At 41.6% G+C, this 17,715-nt stretch overlaps 1 protein-coding gene across 4 annotated transcripts; it reads left to right on the top strand.

Moving 5' to 3' along the window:
• Positions 1–4,652: 4,652 nt before the first annotated feature.
• LOC137608877 (arrestin domain-containing protein 3-like) lies at positions 4,653–14,343 on the top strand. Of its 4 annotated transcripts, none has more exons than XM_068335490.1 (8): positions 4,653–5,155; positions 8,057–8,138; positions 9,109–9,256; positions 10,390–10,492; positions 10,580–10,836; positions 11,442–11,595; positions 11,672–11,826; positions 13,294–14,343. In XM_068335490.1, exons 1-8 carry the CDS (start codon positions 4,876–4,878, stop codon positions 13,372–13,374), a joined length of 1,260 nt encoding a protein of 419 aa, XP_068191591.1. In that variant the 5' UTR covers positions 4,653–4,875; the 3' UTR covers positions 13,375–14,343. The 4 variants fall into 4 exon arrangements, with proteins under 4 accessions (XP_068191591.1, XP_068191595.1, XP_068191594.1 ...); XM_068335494.1 differs by having other exon boundaries at positions 13,262–14,343; XM_068335493.1 differs by having other exon boundaries at positions 13,259–14,343.
• The last annotated feature ends 3,372 nt before the right edge of the window (positions 14,344–17,715 follow it).

Genomic DNA, 17,715 nt, shown 5'->3' with positions numbered 1-17,715 from the left:
TTGTTGCACTACTCAGGTTCCACCAGTAGGGAGCGATAGAGACCGGTAATTTCCATCAGAGCTGGATCTGGAATGAACTTTCTAACTGGTTTGTTACACCAGTAAAAATAAATATTTTTTTTATTTGTGTCAAGTTCATAATATGAGGAAATAATATATGTTGACATTCTCTATACTCATGAAATGTATTTTATACTCTTTGCTATTATGCTGTCCTTTGTTCCTGCAAACTGCTTGTCACATTTTAATCTTTATTTTTGTTCTTCCATAGTTTCTATTTTCTTTTTATGGGTCAGAAAAAGCAGAAGTGTGAGCATACTAAATTCTGAGGTCAAGATTCTTCTGCTGTTGCTTTTTGAACAAAGAGGTGTAGTAAACTGTCATGAGTTTCACGATAGGTTGTTGCTCCATGTTGCCCCCTCTCCTCCTCCTCCTATTGCAACCCAAAAAGCATCAAAGAAGTGGTCGTTCTGTTCATGACATTTAAAAAAGTATGGAATGTACTCTTTTACCTCCCAAGGTAATAAACACCTCACCAGACTCAGCTTTTACATCCAAATCACTAACATGTGTTTATGCTTGTTTAGATATCTGTTAATCTGTATGTGAATTCCTATGCATTGTAGTTGTGGAGTACGGGTTTTCCTGCAGACGGTGAAGGTCATCGCTCTGACTTTGTTGTGTTCTGGAGCGTTGACGCGGGAACAACATGTACACAACACAGAAGCTAGCACTGCTCAGAGCGTTTAAACATGGTGATGCTCTATGAAGATTTCTTATTATATTTTGCCAGACGTACTGGCTGCACCAACACATTACATAAACCAGTGAAAAGTGGAATTACTTGAATGTCCACCAGGTTAATGCTAATCGCTTCTTGAGGTCACACTGTGTAGACAGAAGCCATAGTTACAACCTGAGCCAACAGGACAAATATCATGTGAGCATATTAGTAATGTCCAGTGCAGTAAATAAAACACTTACATGCAACAATCATACAATTATTTTTGTCTTCTCTGTTTCTGCATCGGAGATTAAAGTAATAAGTGGCACCGTAGCCTCACAGTGAGACGGTTCTGGGTTCAAGTCCCGCTCTGTGTGGAGTTTGTATGTTCTAATTGCCCTTAGGTGAGTGTGTGTGCACAAGAGGTTGTTTGTGTTTGTGTGGCTCCACGGTGGACCGGCGTCGCGACCGGAGTGTCCCCTGCCACTTTCCCCATATGTCCGCTGGGATGAGCTCTAGCAACCCCTGTGACCCACAAAAGTGGAAGAAGTGGATAAGAAGATGGATGAATAGAAGTTGATGAGTCATGAGTAACATTTTGCACAATTTTGATGTTCAGATTGAAATTTTTGTGAAGTTAAAAATTTGCTTGAGTGAACAAGTCCTAAATTTGTATATTTAATTATCTTGTGTAGTTAATGCTAATAAATAATTGGTTGTTTTTCTCAATTGTTTTTTTTTTTTTTACAGTGTACAGGTCTTAAAATTAAGAAGCAGTAAAAGCAGCTCTTTGATTTTAAACGATAAGATGTTTTAACGTCACTTAAACTACAGTTTAACTGGCGCCGCATTCGGTATGTCCCCCGCCTCTCACCTGTAAGTTAACTGGGATAGGCTCCAGCAACCCTCGTGACCCACAAAAAGTGAAGGAGCGGTAATAGGGGATGAATGGATGAATAAACTACGGTTTAAATGTGTGTGGATGGAGAAGTTGTTTGATTGATAGAGCGTGAACTAATGATTGTTTCCAGATCATCTCATTTGTTTTGGATCATTTCTCAAACACAACGTTAAAACTTTAAAAAATAAATGAATTAAAATTGTTTGTTATTTGACCAGATTGCATGTTTTTTTTTTACATGTATTTGAATGTGTGGATGTTGCTGTCTGCAGCCGTAAAATAACATACATTAAGACATTTATGATTTCTGATTAGCATAAAAGTTACCAGGTCACAATTAACCAATAACAGTGCAGCTACTTTACATAAAAGTAGTTGTTTTTTTTGGTTTTTTTCTGTTTACAGTACATGTAAACAGTTACATTTAATTTACACAAATAAGTGGGTAGACATACACTATGGTTTACTGTATAGTTGTGACGTTTGAAAGTTAACTTTACTCCTGAAATCTGAATCTAAAGCTGAACACTGACATCTTTGTTTGGCTCTGTTGCCATTGGTTGGCTGACAATAGACCAATCATATGACATCATGACATAATGCTCATGATGGGAACCTCAAATGTCATCCTGTTGTGTTCCGGCTTGTTTCCGGCTTGTTTTTATCCGGACACAGTCAGAACTTGTCTCTGATTAGTCGTGTGAATGAAGCTCAATGTTGGAGCTTCTATCCTGTATTAGACTCAATGAAATGCAGCATTTAAAGGATCTAATGTCGGTGTGAGGCTAAACAACTTGTTGATGCACAGTAGCTCACAGTCCTCACACGGTCCTTCTTTTTTTTAACCCATTAGTTATGGCTGGTTAACAGTTAGCATCAAACCACCTCCTCGCTAAATATCACACATTATGATAAGAAGCGTATAAATTGATTTAATTAGCACACAACTGATAACAGAATGAAGATTTTTGGGAACATTAGGTCATTAAAAAACATTAAAAATCAACTGGCCTGTGTTGGATAACATTAGTGTTCAACCGCCTCCTAGCGAATGCTACATAAAACGACTACAAAGGTGTGAATTCATCCATCTTGAGCGATATATTTAAATCTGAGAGTAAAATGCAATGGATAAACTCAAATTATTTTTGTTAGCTGGGATAATTTTGAAAACTAACCTTAGCTTTCGTGGCTAACAGCTTGTATTTACAACAGACACAACCACAGTCTTAACTTAAAATATGACACAACATCCCTTCAGGTTTTCGCCTTGCAGTGACTTTTTTAGTTGGTGAAGCAGTAAAACGTTATTACTGATAAAATAGCCCGGGAGTGTCAGCTCGTGTGTGTGTGGTAGTTGTGCCCCGGGTTATAAGAATCCAACAAATCATTCTCCATTTTAAGACAGCTATGTAAATACTTCATTGATAGCATATTAAATATAATAATATTAAAAATCTGGAGAAGTAAAAAACACTTTTCAGGTTAAAACATGTTTAATTATCAATTATTACCTAACTAGTGCAACTGGGCTAACTTACTAACCTAAGAGGGGCACAGGAACCTGACCCTGCTTTGAAGAACACAAAGTGGCTCCTGTTGATCCAGCAACTACACTGTCTCAACTTTCCTACCCATAATGCCCTTTCCTACCCCTGATGTCCTGAACAACTTCTTCAGTGACAGATACAAGCTTTATAGGTGAACAATTCCACATCGGCAGCCATTATTGACGCCGGAGCACCACAAGGTTGTGTGTTCGGCCCGTTCCTGTTTCAAAACGACGACTCAAATAGAAAAGACTAAAGTTTGTCTGACGCCATGTGTTTATTTAAACCCTTTGTATCCTGGAATACATAAACAGCAAAAACATCAGGTATGATACCAGTCTTATGAATGATATCTTTTACAGTGACCTTTAAAACCGCTGTGAGGACAGTTGTGAAAATTCCACTAACTTTGCAGAAATTTGTTCCCACTATGACGTTTTGCAGCATTTTCTTGGAAATATTTTAATCCTTTGAACGTGTTTGTTACAGCGGTGAGGTTTGAACAGAATAGTCATTGTTAAAAGAGAAAAATGATCAGCAGATTAATGAATATACAGTGCTCTTAATGTCATCCTGTACAAAGCCTTTCAAAACAAGCCCCTTCAGCTAAAAGAGAATTAAAAACTGAATTTACATAGCAACAGTATAACTGAAGGGCAGCATTACGGATTCATTCCCAGGAGACATTTTCTTGCATTGTGTGCCTTCACTTTGAATTCTGGGATATACTAACTCCACATTTATTCCAGAACAGACTTCAAAGGAGGATTAATGACAGTTTCTTCCTTTCTCATCACTCTCTTCGTCCTTTATGAGAAACTGAGCTTCTTATTGGCTTTTTAGGCCCTGAGTTTGTCTCATAGGTCAGCAGAATACTTTTACTCTAAATATTATAATATTTCGTGACATTATTTTACGTGCGTACCATTGCAAGCAGATCTTTTACTTATAATGTGGTGATATTAGCGCGTTTCATCCACGGTGTGGATGAGCTGGGTCCTGTCCGGGGGTCCGGTTCGTCTCTTGGGGAATCCAGCTGTTGCTCTTGAAGAGTTCTTTCCTTTGAGTACTTCAGGTACATTTTAGCGGAAGCATGTACTTCTGTTGATGCAACACTTCAAAGCGACACAGAGTATTTTTCACTATTAGTACTTTCGCGGAGGTAAAGGAAACTCACTACTCAGAATAAAATAAGAAGTAGCACTAAATGGAAACGCGCACCTCACATTTCTCCAGTGGTTGCGTAAATATTCTCAATGACACCGCCGGGGCGAAACTAACATATTTATACTCTCTTTTCGTCCAAATGCACAACAGAGAAGTGAGAAAACGCTTTCGTGGGTAATTGTTTGTGCTTTCATGTTGTGTTTCGTGTTGGTGAGCGGCTGTTTGTGCGCACATGCTCAGTGAGGTCATCTTTGCGCACAGAGGCTATAAGAGCGCAGCGGCTGGAAGCAGGCGGCAGCAGACACCGGAGAGCGCCGGGAGGACCGGGAGGAGAGCGGAGCGCAGCGCAGCGCAGCAGCGGCTCATCAGCTGAGCGTCTCTGCCGGATGAACGGTCAAGGAACCGGCCGCAGATCCAGCTCTGAGCTGGGCGACCGGAGCTAATCAGGACAATCCATTTTTTTCTTTATTCCTCTCTTTTTATCATTTCTTTTTTTATTTTATTTTATTTTTTTTAAAAATTTCACTGACATCATGGTGTTGGCCAAAGTGAGGGCCTTGGGGATCTACTTTGACAGTCTGAATGAGAACAACCTGCCGGTGTTCTCCGGCGGGGACCTGGTCTCCGGGAGGGTGGTGGTGGACGTTACCGGGGATGTGCGCGTCAAGCGGCTGGACGTCACCGCCAGAGGAGTCGCCAAGGTCCGGTGGACCGAGTCACGGAACGCGGCGGCGAACACGGCGTACAGCCAGAACTACAACGAGGAGGTGGAATACCTGCACCATTACGACACGCTGATTGGAGAGGAGAGAGGTGAGCTCGCGCTCCGGCGGCACGTGACACAAAAGTTTACCGGTCCGCGGCGGAGACGGCGGCAGTGGTACTGATGCAACAGCTGGTCCGCGGCGCCGGTCATCACCCGCGGCAGACCGGACGACGCGCACCCGCGCGGTTACCAGCGGTTTAATTATGGGCACCCGAACCCTCATCCGTCCCGCAGGTTCGGGCTCTTTCTTTCTTGCCGGATGATGATAAGTTTGGTGAAAAGACTTCGAGTAAAAAGCAGAATTCCGACACGGAGCGCTTGTTTTTTTTTTCCCCCCCCCCGCATTTGCTTGCAACCGTGGCGCAAACTCGCGTGGAAATCAACATTTGAATTGATAACATCATGAAGTGGGTTAGCCCAGACAACTCCCTTTGTTAGAAGCGGTTCAAACCTGTTCAGAAACTAGCAGGGAGGGGGGGAGGAGAGGAGAGGGGGGGGGGGAGGAGAGGGGAGGACCCATCTGACTCCGTCTGTGTGTGTGTGTGTGTGTGCCATACTTGTAAACCTTATAAAACACGGTAATAGTAATTTAACTCTTCCACATCAGACATTTCACACACTGAGGACCCGACTATCACCTGGGGTGTGACCCGTTGATGTGTCACATTACTGAGCAGCACCAACCCCAAATCAGCAGAATAATTTTTTGGGTTTCCTGTTGTGGCCCTAAGCTATAACACCCCCCCCCCTATGTTTTCAATATTTGTTTGGTTATCATCATCCTCAGTATGAAGAATATTGAGGGTTTCGTGTTTGAATCAACATTTATTTGGACATTTAAGGGTCAAAAGGTCAGAAGTAACTGGAGTAATGATGGTAAAAGTTGACAGACGCGTCCCTTTTAGAGCACAAATGAAGAATTACCCTCAAAAGGAGCGTTGGGGTTCGACTGATACTACAAATGAATTCATTCATCTCCACGAAAACAAATGATTCGAACCAACACGGCTGCCTTTATGAGCGTCCATATCAAAGGTTAATCATGATAATATCGTAGCACAGACATGTTTGGAGATACAAGAACGATCCAAAACACATCACATGCAGCTGTCTAATAGTCAGCTGAACAGTGATTATACACAATAGAATGCACCGTGTTTTTGAAGAGAAATCTGTGGATTACCAAGGAAAAACAAACCAACCTATCTGTGAATTCAGGATTCAGAGTTTTTGTAGAAGTCCCCACAGCTGAGCTGCTAATTGTATCACAAGATTCTCCTCTGGACTCGAGCTTTTTCATTTTAATGAAAAGAATTTTGACTGACAAATCTGTTCAACAAGAAGTCGTACCACCAAACATACTTGAAGATTAACTGGGAAAAATGGGAGTTTTATTGTTGTTTAAAACAAGCTACCATTATTATCACGAAGCTACCATTATTATCACTTATTTTCTCCAATTTGAGCAGAAAATGTTACTTAAACATTTTCTCCAAGCAACAGTTTTGGCTAAAACCCGAGCTGTTCTCAGATTTGAGAAGTTTAATGATGAAAAAAAAATGTTTTTTTTTTTTTTTATTCCCATGTGAAGTTAATGTGAGAACAGCTCGATTGTTTGACGGACATTCAACAAGCACCTGAACGCATCTTGCGTCCACGGCCTGTTGGATCCGGTTTAAACCCGACACACTTCCTGTGAGTAACTCGGGAGTTTTTTGGGGGGAGCGACACGGGGGCCACACCTCCGTCATCTTTTCTTTCATTCATCGGTGAGGAAGTCGCTCCGACACCTTTCCGCCCGTCTCGACCTACTCCGTCTCACCCCACACACACACACACACCGCATGGCGGTACTAATGTGGGCAGGGGCTTGTCGGGGCTCCACCACTCAACGCGCGGCTCGTGCTCTATGTCAACTCCTCGTCCAATCAGGAGCCGAGCTGCGATGTGTGCGTTGGCGTTTCCAGCTGGAGGAAGCTGCTCAGGCTGGTTCGTACCGGTCTGCTCCTGCTTGCTCCGTACTGCCGGCGACTTGACGGCAGCGCGCGCTCACTCACTCACTCACTCGCGGTGCGCGCACTCGCGCGCTCGCGCACTCCAGCCGCTTTATGACAGCTGAGAGGGAGAGACTGCTGAGGTGGCAGGAAGATGAAGGTCTGGAGACGTTTGAACGCGCTTTGAAGAACATAAACGGTAGAAGAAGAAAACCCGGAAGTGAGCAGAGGGCTTGTTGTTGTTGTTTCTTCTTCACCTCCATCTTTAAGCGCGTGAAACATCGAGTGTTCGTTTGTAATGGAACAACTTTATTTAAACACAGCGTTTCGGTATAGTCCTGAATAAATTACTATTATTATAATATTATTAGTATAAAAAGTCAATTTAAATAGAGTACATTCGTTTTCCGTTGAAAATTTTTTTAATTATATTTTCCGTTTTTAACCATCTTCTATTGATTTTTAAGGATCAATCCTTAACATACTAAAAAGTTTTAAAAAAAATATTTTCCGGTGTCTCCGGAAGCAAATGTGTCAAACTGCACCATCAGAATATTCATTTTACTTCCAAATAACTGCAGACAAAAGGTGAAAATCCTTGTGTCTGCAGTCCTGAAATTACAAATTGAACAATTTGTTTACGAAAATAGTTTGGGGATTATTATACGGTTAGCAAGCCAACAGGTGACAATGTAAATTGGAATGGCATGTCTGAGGCGAGCTGGTAATTATGATGTCGTTTGACTGATGGTTTTATTTGTAGAACAGCCTTGCATAAAATTCAGATCTTTACTACAAAGAAGCGACGTGCACTGGGTTTACCACAGAATTAACACCACATGAAAAGTTAACGCTGGCGTGAATCGATGTTATTGTTATTAAGGCATGCATTTTACAATTAATGGCAGCGTGCACCAATGGATGAGGTGTGTAATGCTGATGTGCTTTTTTCAGATGAAGACTGTCCTGAAGAGGGTCTCACTGTTCTGCATGCTGGTTTGCACGAGTTTGCCTTCAGCTTCAACCTCCCTCAGATGTGAGTACATTCACAGACATCCACCACACGGTAGTCGTGTCGTGTTTTACCATCAAACATTAGAGCCACACCAAAGATTACTTCCCCTATAAAAACAGCTTATATGGAGAGAGTAGTCACCCACCAGGAAATAATATAAAGTTTCTCGCGTCTCCAGCATTATTGGGTCAAAATGTCCTCAGATGTTACGGTGAAGGCCCGACTATGTAGAGGAGACGATTAAAACAGGACGTGAGCCTTCAGCGAACACGAGGCCGCGACATTTCTTACATTAAAACCGCCCGGGAACATCCGACGGTTTGGGTTCGATGGTTAAAGGAAGGATGTGTATTCTCGTAAAGTTTCTGTTGAAAGTCGTAGAAATCAGGTTTAGATGCTGTTAAAGACTCGCGTCTATGTTTGGAGCAAACGGTTCAGGGCTTTACCTCAGACGATGCCTTCGCTCGTAGGACGGCGAGCTTCGCCTCCTGAAGCTGCAGATTGTTCTCTAATCGCTGACTCGGGTTTTATCGAGCGCCTTCGGATCGCCTCCATCGGCTGTTTGTCTCCATCAGCCCCGTTTAAAGCTGCACCTCCTCAGCAGGAAGGGATGGAAAATTAACACTGTTGAGTTGTTTCAGGTGACTTTCATATAGTTTGGGTGAAATTTGTGCAAAATTTAGATGTTTGACCAGAGAAGCAAACATAATAAAAGAAAACTCTGAATTTGAATATGAACGTGTGTTCCGTGTATGCTTTTCTTCTCTCCCATTAACCAACAGACGACCTGGAATATTTAGCTGGTGGCGCTTAAACACCAGATTAAACATAACGTTCTAATAATAATAAAACGAGACACGTCCAGTACTTATAGATGGAATGTTCCTGGAGTAACGCAGCACTTAGACTTGTGTAAAGGATCTGAGCGGTTACACAAGCGCAGACCCTCACTCCTCACATTCTTTGTGCTGCCCTCTGTCTCGTCTGTCAGGGCTCTGGCCACTTCCTTTGAAGGGAAGCACGGCAGCGTGAGGTACTGGATGAAAGCTGAACTGCACCGCCCATGGCTGCTGCCCGTCAAGGCGAAGAAAGAGTTCATCGTGTTCGAGCACATCGACATCAACACGCCGGTGCTGCTGGTAGGACGCCACACGTCTGCACGGCAGCAGCCGCTTAGCCTAGCTTAGCATTAAGACCGGATTCAGTCATGAAAAAGAAAGGGTTTTTCATCAAACTCAGCTTCATGTCTGCTAATTCACGCCTGGAATAAACTATTTTTAAAAAATTTAAAAAAAAAAAAAGAAGAGCAGCACAAACAAAACAATTAGAGAGATTCTTCATGAAACATGTCAACAATAAACCAATAAAAGATCACAGGAATTAAGCTGTAAAATAAAACAATTACAGTCAGCGAAATCTAAACAAGAGGGTAAAATTAGTAGAAGAAGAAACAATCGGATAAACAGCAAAATTAGAGAATCTGTGAATCTATTCAAATCCATCACACACTCATTGGAATACATTTATCTATATGATGATGAGTGTGTCAGAAATGATGGAGAACATTTTGAAAGAACATCCGTGTGAACTTAAACCATCCTGACATGCATACGTTCTCATTTTGGTCCTTGCAGCTATACTGAGATCAGCTCCTGTCGGATTACATAAGGCCACCTAACGACCCTGAAAACCTGCCCCTCATCACTTCTTTTTGTGCCAGTATTTTTATCTCCGTACGGCTTCTTTCTTACAATGTTCTCACGATGACGAACAAAGAGAAACGCGATCAGGAATCGGAAGTGAAAACATTATCAGTGCTCCTTTGGCTTTCTTCCATCGCAGAGAATGTCATTATAACCGACTGACAGATTCACGAGATATTTTGTGGTCGATCAAAATAATTGACGGATTAGATGTGTGTGATAGCTAAAGGAGACACCAGGGGGCAGCAACGTGCATTCCAAGTCATTAGCGTGTCCTGGTTTGTCAGAAAAATAGAGAGAAAAGTTTCTTGGAGGTTTTGATTATACTCGGAATGGTTGCTAGGCAACCAGAGGAAACCTTATTCAATAATTTTTTTTATTCCAAATGTAATAAAGATAAAAGCCTTTTTTCTTCTGAGCTGTGGAGGTGCTGGGAGTTGGGAGTTCCTTATAGCGGTGTGTCGCTAGGTTAGCTGCGTGCTAACTGGTTTACCATCTTTATGCTATGCTAAGCTAACAGGTTGTATCACGGGGGGGTTGTGACACTGGATGTTTTCCTGTGTGAACAGGCCCCCCAGGCGGGTACAAAGGAGAAGACTCTGTGCTGCTGGTTCTGTGCTTCCGGCCCGATCTCCCTCAGTGCCAAGATCGAGAGGAAAGGCTACACCCCAGGTGCGCCAGGCCTCCTCCTCCTCACCCCTCACCTCTGCTTGTCCTTCCAGCTGTCCCTCACACTCTTTTCTCTTTTCTCTCTCCAAGGCGAGTCCATTCAAATTTTCGCCGAGGTGGAGAACTGTTCCTCCAGGGTGGTGGTGCCCAAGGCGGCGCTCTACCAGAACCAGACCTTCTTCGCTAAAGGAAAAGGCAAACAGATCCAGCAGCTGGTGTCCAATCTGAGAGGAGATCCTCTCCCTCAGGGCAAGAGCCAGAGCTGGGAGGGCAAGCTGCTGAAGATCCCCCCGGTGTCGCCCTCCATCCTGGACTGCCCCATCATCAAAGTGGAGTACGCCCTTGTGGTGAGTCGGGGGTGGGGGTCCAACCGGTTCTGACACAGATCACATGATAACATAAGGGAGGCGTTCTGCAAGCAAAATGCTTTATTGTTACAGTTGCTAACGGCTAGTAGCTGTAACAGGATGCGACAGGTCATCCAAGCCTCACAATCTTTCCTGTTTTGCAACTTTAAGCGTTCCCTAGTCAATTCCACACTCGTTCAAATCGAGTTGATCTGCACGATTGTATGATGTGGCCGTGACGATGACTTAAATCCGGAAATCTGTGTCTCCATGGCGATGCCTGTGTATCTCTCGCCATTTCCTTTTTATCAGATAACACTAAAGAAAATTAAACTACTCAGAAAAATCTACGTCTGTGAATAAAGAAATGCTTTTAATGCAGAGCAGGAGTCACACATGTGTCGTTTCCACCATCAGCTGCATCATTCAGTCATTATGGGATTGATGGCAGGCCTTTGCGCTGCTTCTAATGATCTGAATGCTGCAGAACAAACGTCAGGAGTTTTGGAGTTGATCTCATTGTCATCAATAAGAACCGGTAGAACTGGCTCCCACTCAGGTTCTGGTATTTGCTTTAACCCTGCTCTTGTCGTTGATGCCTGCAGGTGTACGTGGACGTTCCCGGAGGGTTGAATCTCTCTCTGTCATTACCTCTTGTGATCGGGACCATTCCTCTCCACGCCTGTACTTCTCGCACCTCCAGCATCAGCAGCAATTGCAGCACTTTGAATTGGTTGGGCCTGCAGGAGACACCTGAGGGTGTGTATGCTGAACCAGTGTGCTCCTTTATTACTGTCATGTTTCATCGTTCGTGACACTCGTTTGATTGTTTCAGCGCCGCCAAGTTACAGCGACCTGTCAATATCAGAATCTGAGAGACGGGACTGTCTGCATGGTTGCGGTCGCCCCAACGACGACAGTGAGGAGCACGGATCTCTGCTGACGTTCATCACAGAGTTCAGATACCGCCCTCCGCCGCTCTACTCTGAGGTACAGGCGCCACTGTCTCACCGTGAACACATGAAAGCTAGAACTCAAAGTTCTCTTTTGCGTGTGTCCTTGCGTCTTTGATGCACATTTTTTGACAGGGATGCACGATTGTCAGAAATCGGCATTATGTTTTGGTCTCGCGCAAGTTCCTCACATGAGTTGCTGGTTATGAGACTCACCTGCGTGATTCTGTCTCATTAAAATCGACCGTGAGACAGTGAGAGCGAGGAGTTAGTTAGACCCGCCAGAGCAATCATAAGCGTCCTGTTGAGTTTCTCTGTCTGTCAAAGCGCTTTGAAATGTCTGCTGATGTGATTAAGCACTCTACAAATAATGGTTGCTTGATTGATTGATTATCACCAAACATGGAGCAGTTGGAGAAAAATCAAGTGACAATGAGTGGTTTGTTGCATAAAAATAATCAAAAGTTAATGAAGAAAAAGAGACAGACCGATATTATTGACAGATATTATTGAAATGCGTGTGGAGAAAGCTCTGTCAGCTTGATGCAGTGTGTACAGGACAGTACAGTTTATGAATTAAAAGAAAACTATTGAGTGAAAAGCAAAAGTGAAAAAATAAATTACAGCTTTCTTTATTTCTAAAACTGTTTTTTAAATGACTAGAAGGCATTTTGATAAAAACTTATATATAATTTTACTCTTTTTTTCTTTTTACTTTAACAGTTATGATTTTATGAATAAAAACATTTTGTTTAGTTTTTATGTTGTGCTATTGGCAAAACTCAATCCTTGCGTACGCTTCTACCGTATATTCTGTTATTACTTTTGGTATTCATAAACGTCATGTTGGGATGCACAATTTTTTTATAAAGTGCATCCCAGGGATGCACCACTTTCTTGAGATAAAATGAGCTCTGAGAACTGATTGAGAATATATTATAAACCAGCTCGATGTAAAACATCTCGTTCTTGTACTAAAAACGTAAAAATGGTACCATTGGCGATTTATGATCAACATTTTATGATGTCAAAAAATTCTAATTACTAAAGAATCCAAAGAAATGTCCTTAACATTTTGTATTTCCATCATCCTTTAATGATTCTTCCCTTAGAAATCAAAAACTGCTGAATCTTCTGACAACATTTTTGCAAAGTTTGGAAAAATGTTTACAATTTTACCATTTTGAATTTGTTATTAATTGAATTCATATCTGGATCTAAACCAAAATTTGGTAAAAAAAGACCAACATTTTTGTTCAGGAAAGTTACAAAAAAACAAAACAGCAATTGAACTAACCAACAAACTAATCAACAAATTGATAAAAACAGAGCCTAACTAACGCAGGAGCGAGATCTTCTGGACAGAATCGGGTCCCATCAGTGTGACGTTAGTGAACTTCAGAACTGTTTTGTCTCCTGTTGTATCTTCTTGATATTCACCTTCTGTATTTCATCTGTCGCTGCACCAGCAGCTCGTGACATTCCTCTGTGTCACCTGTCTCAGGTGGATCCTTATCCTGACCCCCCCGTGGAGGTGAGCGGGACCGCCGGCGTGACGAGACCTGACATGTGCCCATCCCGCTGACGGGGGCCCCGGAGGCCCCAGAACTTCTGCTTGAACAAGAATTCGTCGCCTCTAGCAGCTCCCAGACCTGCTGCTTCTCTCCAGATGGTGTATCACTGTATGTCACCGACCCCCCCCCACCCCTCACTCGGGTGGGGGGGTTGTCAGCTGACGGAGGATTTGATGACGGTTAACATATGGACCAGGGATTGAATCCAATCCTGTTCTCAAGACGAGGCAAACAAACAAACTCCTGAAGGAGGCAGGAAGTGAAGCGGACGCCTCCCCAGGCCTCACCGTGGATTTTGCACACGCTGTAATGAGTTTTTTTCTCTGGGTGGGGGTTTCTATACTGCAGGATGCCACGGGCCTATACGCTACAGATTCTGTCCACAGGTGTGTGTCTTTACTTTAAACAGATTTTAAAGCTGTCTTCAGTTAACGTGAGCATGTTATACAAGACAGCAAAATGTTTTCTATCGTTACGTTTTGTAAGAACGACCACCTCAAGCACTTAAAGCTCAACGTGTGTGTATGAGTGTGTGTCTGTGTGTGTGTGTGTGTGTGTGTGAGGGGAGTGAATGCAGTGCGACGACCAGGTATAAACCCAAACAGGGTCAACAAAAACAAAGCACAACTCCGACCAATCAGCATAAAGCCTCACACGTCTCCTGTTGGTTCTGACGAAGCTGTTCTGGATGTGGATTCATGAAAGAAGCTTTGTGCAAAAAAAAAAAAAAAAAGAAGAAAAAAAGTTTACAGACAAAAATATCAAATTGAGAATGTTGTTCAAACATGACTTCTTCCACCTAAAACTTCAAAGTGCAATATATTTTTGTATTTGTGTTTTTTTTTTTGCACTAGTTTTTCATATACTCTGTTGCTCTTTATTCCATTTCTGTGCATTATAACATATATATTATTGTTGTCATGATCTTTCTGCTGTCATGATCAACTTTTGATAAAATAAAGTTTATTTTGTAAAATAAATGAATTGCTTTTCGTTTTTTGGTTTTTCCATGAGTTCCTCAAGTCGTCGTCCAGAGTCACAATGTTTGAGACTTTCTTAAAAATGAATGACAAATTAATACTTTTCAAAATTAAAATCACTATTATTCTGGCTACAATCCAGAAAGAGTCTGACTTTTTCCTGTAGACGTTTCCATCAATATTGTATGACTTCACTCTCCAAACACATTTTTTGTCTTATAGAATTATTGCTTAATTCAGGTAATATTACAGCTCTACTCACAAAGTACAACTGATCTTTTTGTCAAGTTGTGATTTTACTCTTCTAATATGACTTTTGGTTTATTAAAAATTATTGCTGTATTTTTTTTTAAATACAGCAAATTTATTTTGGTATATGAGCAATAATTGGAAATTCTATATTATGCGTTCTTTTAAAAAAAATATGAGTAAAGTTTTCAATATAGTGACGTCTTCACTTGTAAAATTGCGATATCTTTTGATTTTTGAAACTTTAAATCTCACCTTTATGTTTGCTCTATGACTTTTTCTTTTCAAATTATGACTGTTTTTAATTAGGTTTACTTGCAAATATCTTTAAAACATTAAATTTTCTTGGAACATAAGCACTTTAGATAAATGGATAGATACTTTATTAATCCTGGAGGAAACTGTACATATCCACTGCTCAGGCATTACATAGCGAATAAAAAAAGACACTTTTTAGAAACTTTTTCAATTTTTTTTCTTGCCATTTTTTTGTAAACTTGAGACATTCTGTTTTTATTCTACAGATATTTTACTTTTTAGTCATTGAATCATTGTTTTTCATCATTTCAATTATCTGGATTTCTCTTGAAGCTTTATTCACTACAGTGAATAGTAGTAACATAACAATAGAAGCCATACTGCAAGAACAAAGTCATATTTTCAGATGACAAGTATACCTTTCTGAACATCTACTTTCGGCTGAATACTTTAAACTCGAGCTATTAGCAGTAAATCAGTCTTTTAACTCATTTTCATATCATTTTGTGTAAAACTGGTTTTCTGGATCTGTTGGCCTGTCATTTAAGACTATATGGCACATTTTTGATGCTTTAGTTACAACTTATGAAATTATTTCTAAGATACACAACAGTTCTGTTGTGTATTTACAACTTTTTTTGTCATAATATTATGACTTAAATAATATTTTTCCTTTCTTTCTAAAGTTCAACGCTTACAGAGTTGGAATGAGCATTGATCCATTGATCCATTGTCATCTGTGTCTGATCGTTTGTCCTGTTCAGGTTTAAAAAGAACAACTTTATGTTTATGAAGTTTATGAAACATTACATCATGTTCAAGGAGAGCTTTGTGTATGTGTGCGTGTGTGTGCGTGTGTGTGTGTGTGTGTGTGTGTGTGTTTGTGTGTGTGTGTGTGCGTGTGCGTGCGCGTGCGTGCGTGTGTACCTTGACCCACATATAATCACATGAATGGTGTTTTGGCTTCTTTTATGCAGGCTGTGTCTGCGGCTGATAAACAGAAACTGGTTTGAACTGGATGGAGACGCAGAAGGAGACAGTGAACGCACCACAGACAGGAAGAACAGGGAACGTCGCCACCAAAAGAAAACCGCTTGTTTTTTCATGCTGGGTGGAAAAGGTGTGTATCAAGAAGCACATGATGAGGCGTTTGCAGATCTTCAGTCCCGTTTGGGTGGAACATCGCTGCAGCTTCACCTCCACGATTATTTCCATTTAAATGAGATTTTTCAGAGATACTTACAGATTTGATGGCATTGGGCTGGACTGAAATTGAACACACAACATGTCTAAAACATGAATCATCCGCTTCACTGGTTTCTGTAATTATTCTGACTTTCATGCAGCAACACGTGTAAAACGTTGGAGAGGAACAAAGGATGGTCAAATCATGCACGTTGACAAACAGGTGAAACGTTTCCTGTGTGGACACGAAGGAGATGCCATCTGGGCAAATGAGGACAAATCCCACGGGGGATCTGTGACCTTTGACCTGCTGTTGTCCTGTACACCTGTAATGGTATGGGGGTGTTAGTATCCATGGCAACCTGTACACTCGACTGCACCTCATTGAAGTTGTGGGAACAATATTGTTGTTGTTGTTTTTGGGTTCAGGAACTTTTGGACGGATAATCATCAATCAGACAACAGTTATAAAAATAAGTTTTATTAATCACTTATAGAATAGGGGAGGCACCGTGATGCAGTGGGTGTATGTGTGTGTGTAGTTGTTTGTTTTTTGCGTGGCTCCACGGTGCACCGGTGTCGCACTTGGAGGGTCCCCTGCCTCTCATCCGAAGTCAGCTAGGAGAGGATCCAGCAACCTCCCGTGACCCACAAAAGAGAAATAATCCGATCACAAGACGAATGAATTATGATCGGCTTATTTGCTCCTCCTTAAAGAAAGGCAGGACTGCTGACACTCCTCTACCTGACATGGGACGTGTCTCTTATCTGATCAGTTTGTGATCTAACACGATCAATAGCGATCAAAATAAAACTGCTGTGCGAAGTCTTTGTTGGTTGAGCGTTAATCAACATGTTATAGAAACATCCTGTCGTCGTGGTAACAGTAATGAGCACATGTTCAAGGTCAACAGAAGAGAAAACACTGACCATCGGTACTACTTTCTAAACTCCATGCATTTCAAAATAACACAAAGATAACATTTTAAATATTGAAAATAAGACATTTAGCTGTTTTTACATGTCGCTTCAAAGCGGTGATGTATCGTAATTGTCAGTGTTCATCCGTTCGTCCGTCTGTCCGTTAGTCCACCAACCATTGCAGACAGAAAGATGAAACAAAAAGTTCATTTCTCGGGCAGCAAAAGGGATGAAAATGAGATGAGGACCTTAGCCTTGAGAAATCTATGAAAGGTCAAATTTCAACTTTTGTACACTCAGGAACCGGGTAAGATTGAAAGACGAGGGAGAAGGCCGGTGTGAGCAAGACCATAGATCAAAGCTCTGTACATTTCTGGTACAAACCAACACGACGTGGCCTTAATGACACCAAGTCTGCGTCACATGATACTGGAGACGACCGGTTTTCCTGGAAGCATCTTGCTGATTTCAGTGAGACGGGTTTGAACCACGTTCTGTACCTGTTCCTCCAGCATGGCTTCACCCCCCTTCTGCAGGTTCATCCGCTGAAGATGAGAAGGAAAATCTACAGCACCTGAAACCCACTGTCACACAGAAGTGGGAAAACATTCTGCTTTAAAATAACATTTAATTTTAACATCAATGCCATATTTGTGCCATTTCCCCTCAATTTAACTTGTAACCACAGAGACGAAATGACAACAGCTCTTTGACCTTTTTGATTATCAGGAAGAGAGTTTGCTTAAAGCTTGACCCAGT

This window comes from Antennarius striatus, chromosome 15, assembly GCF_040054535.1.
Source record: "Antennarius striatus isolate MH-2024 chromosome 15, ASM4005453v1, whole genome shotgun sequence".
Lineage (NCBI taxonomy): Eukaryota > Metazoa > Chordata > Actinopteri > Lophiiformes > Antennariidae > Antennarius > Antennarius striatus.
This window is presented reverse-complemented; position numbering and strand designations above follow the sequence as displayed.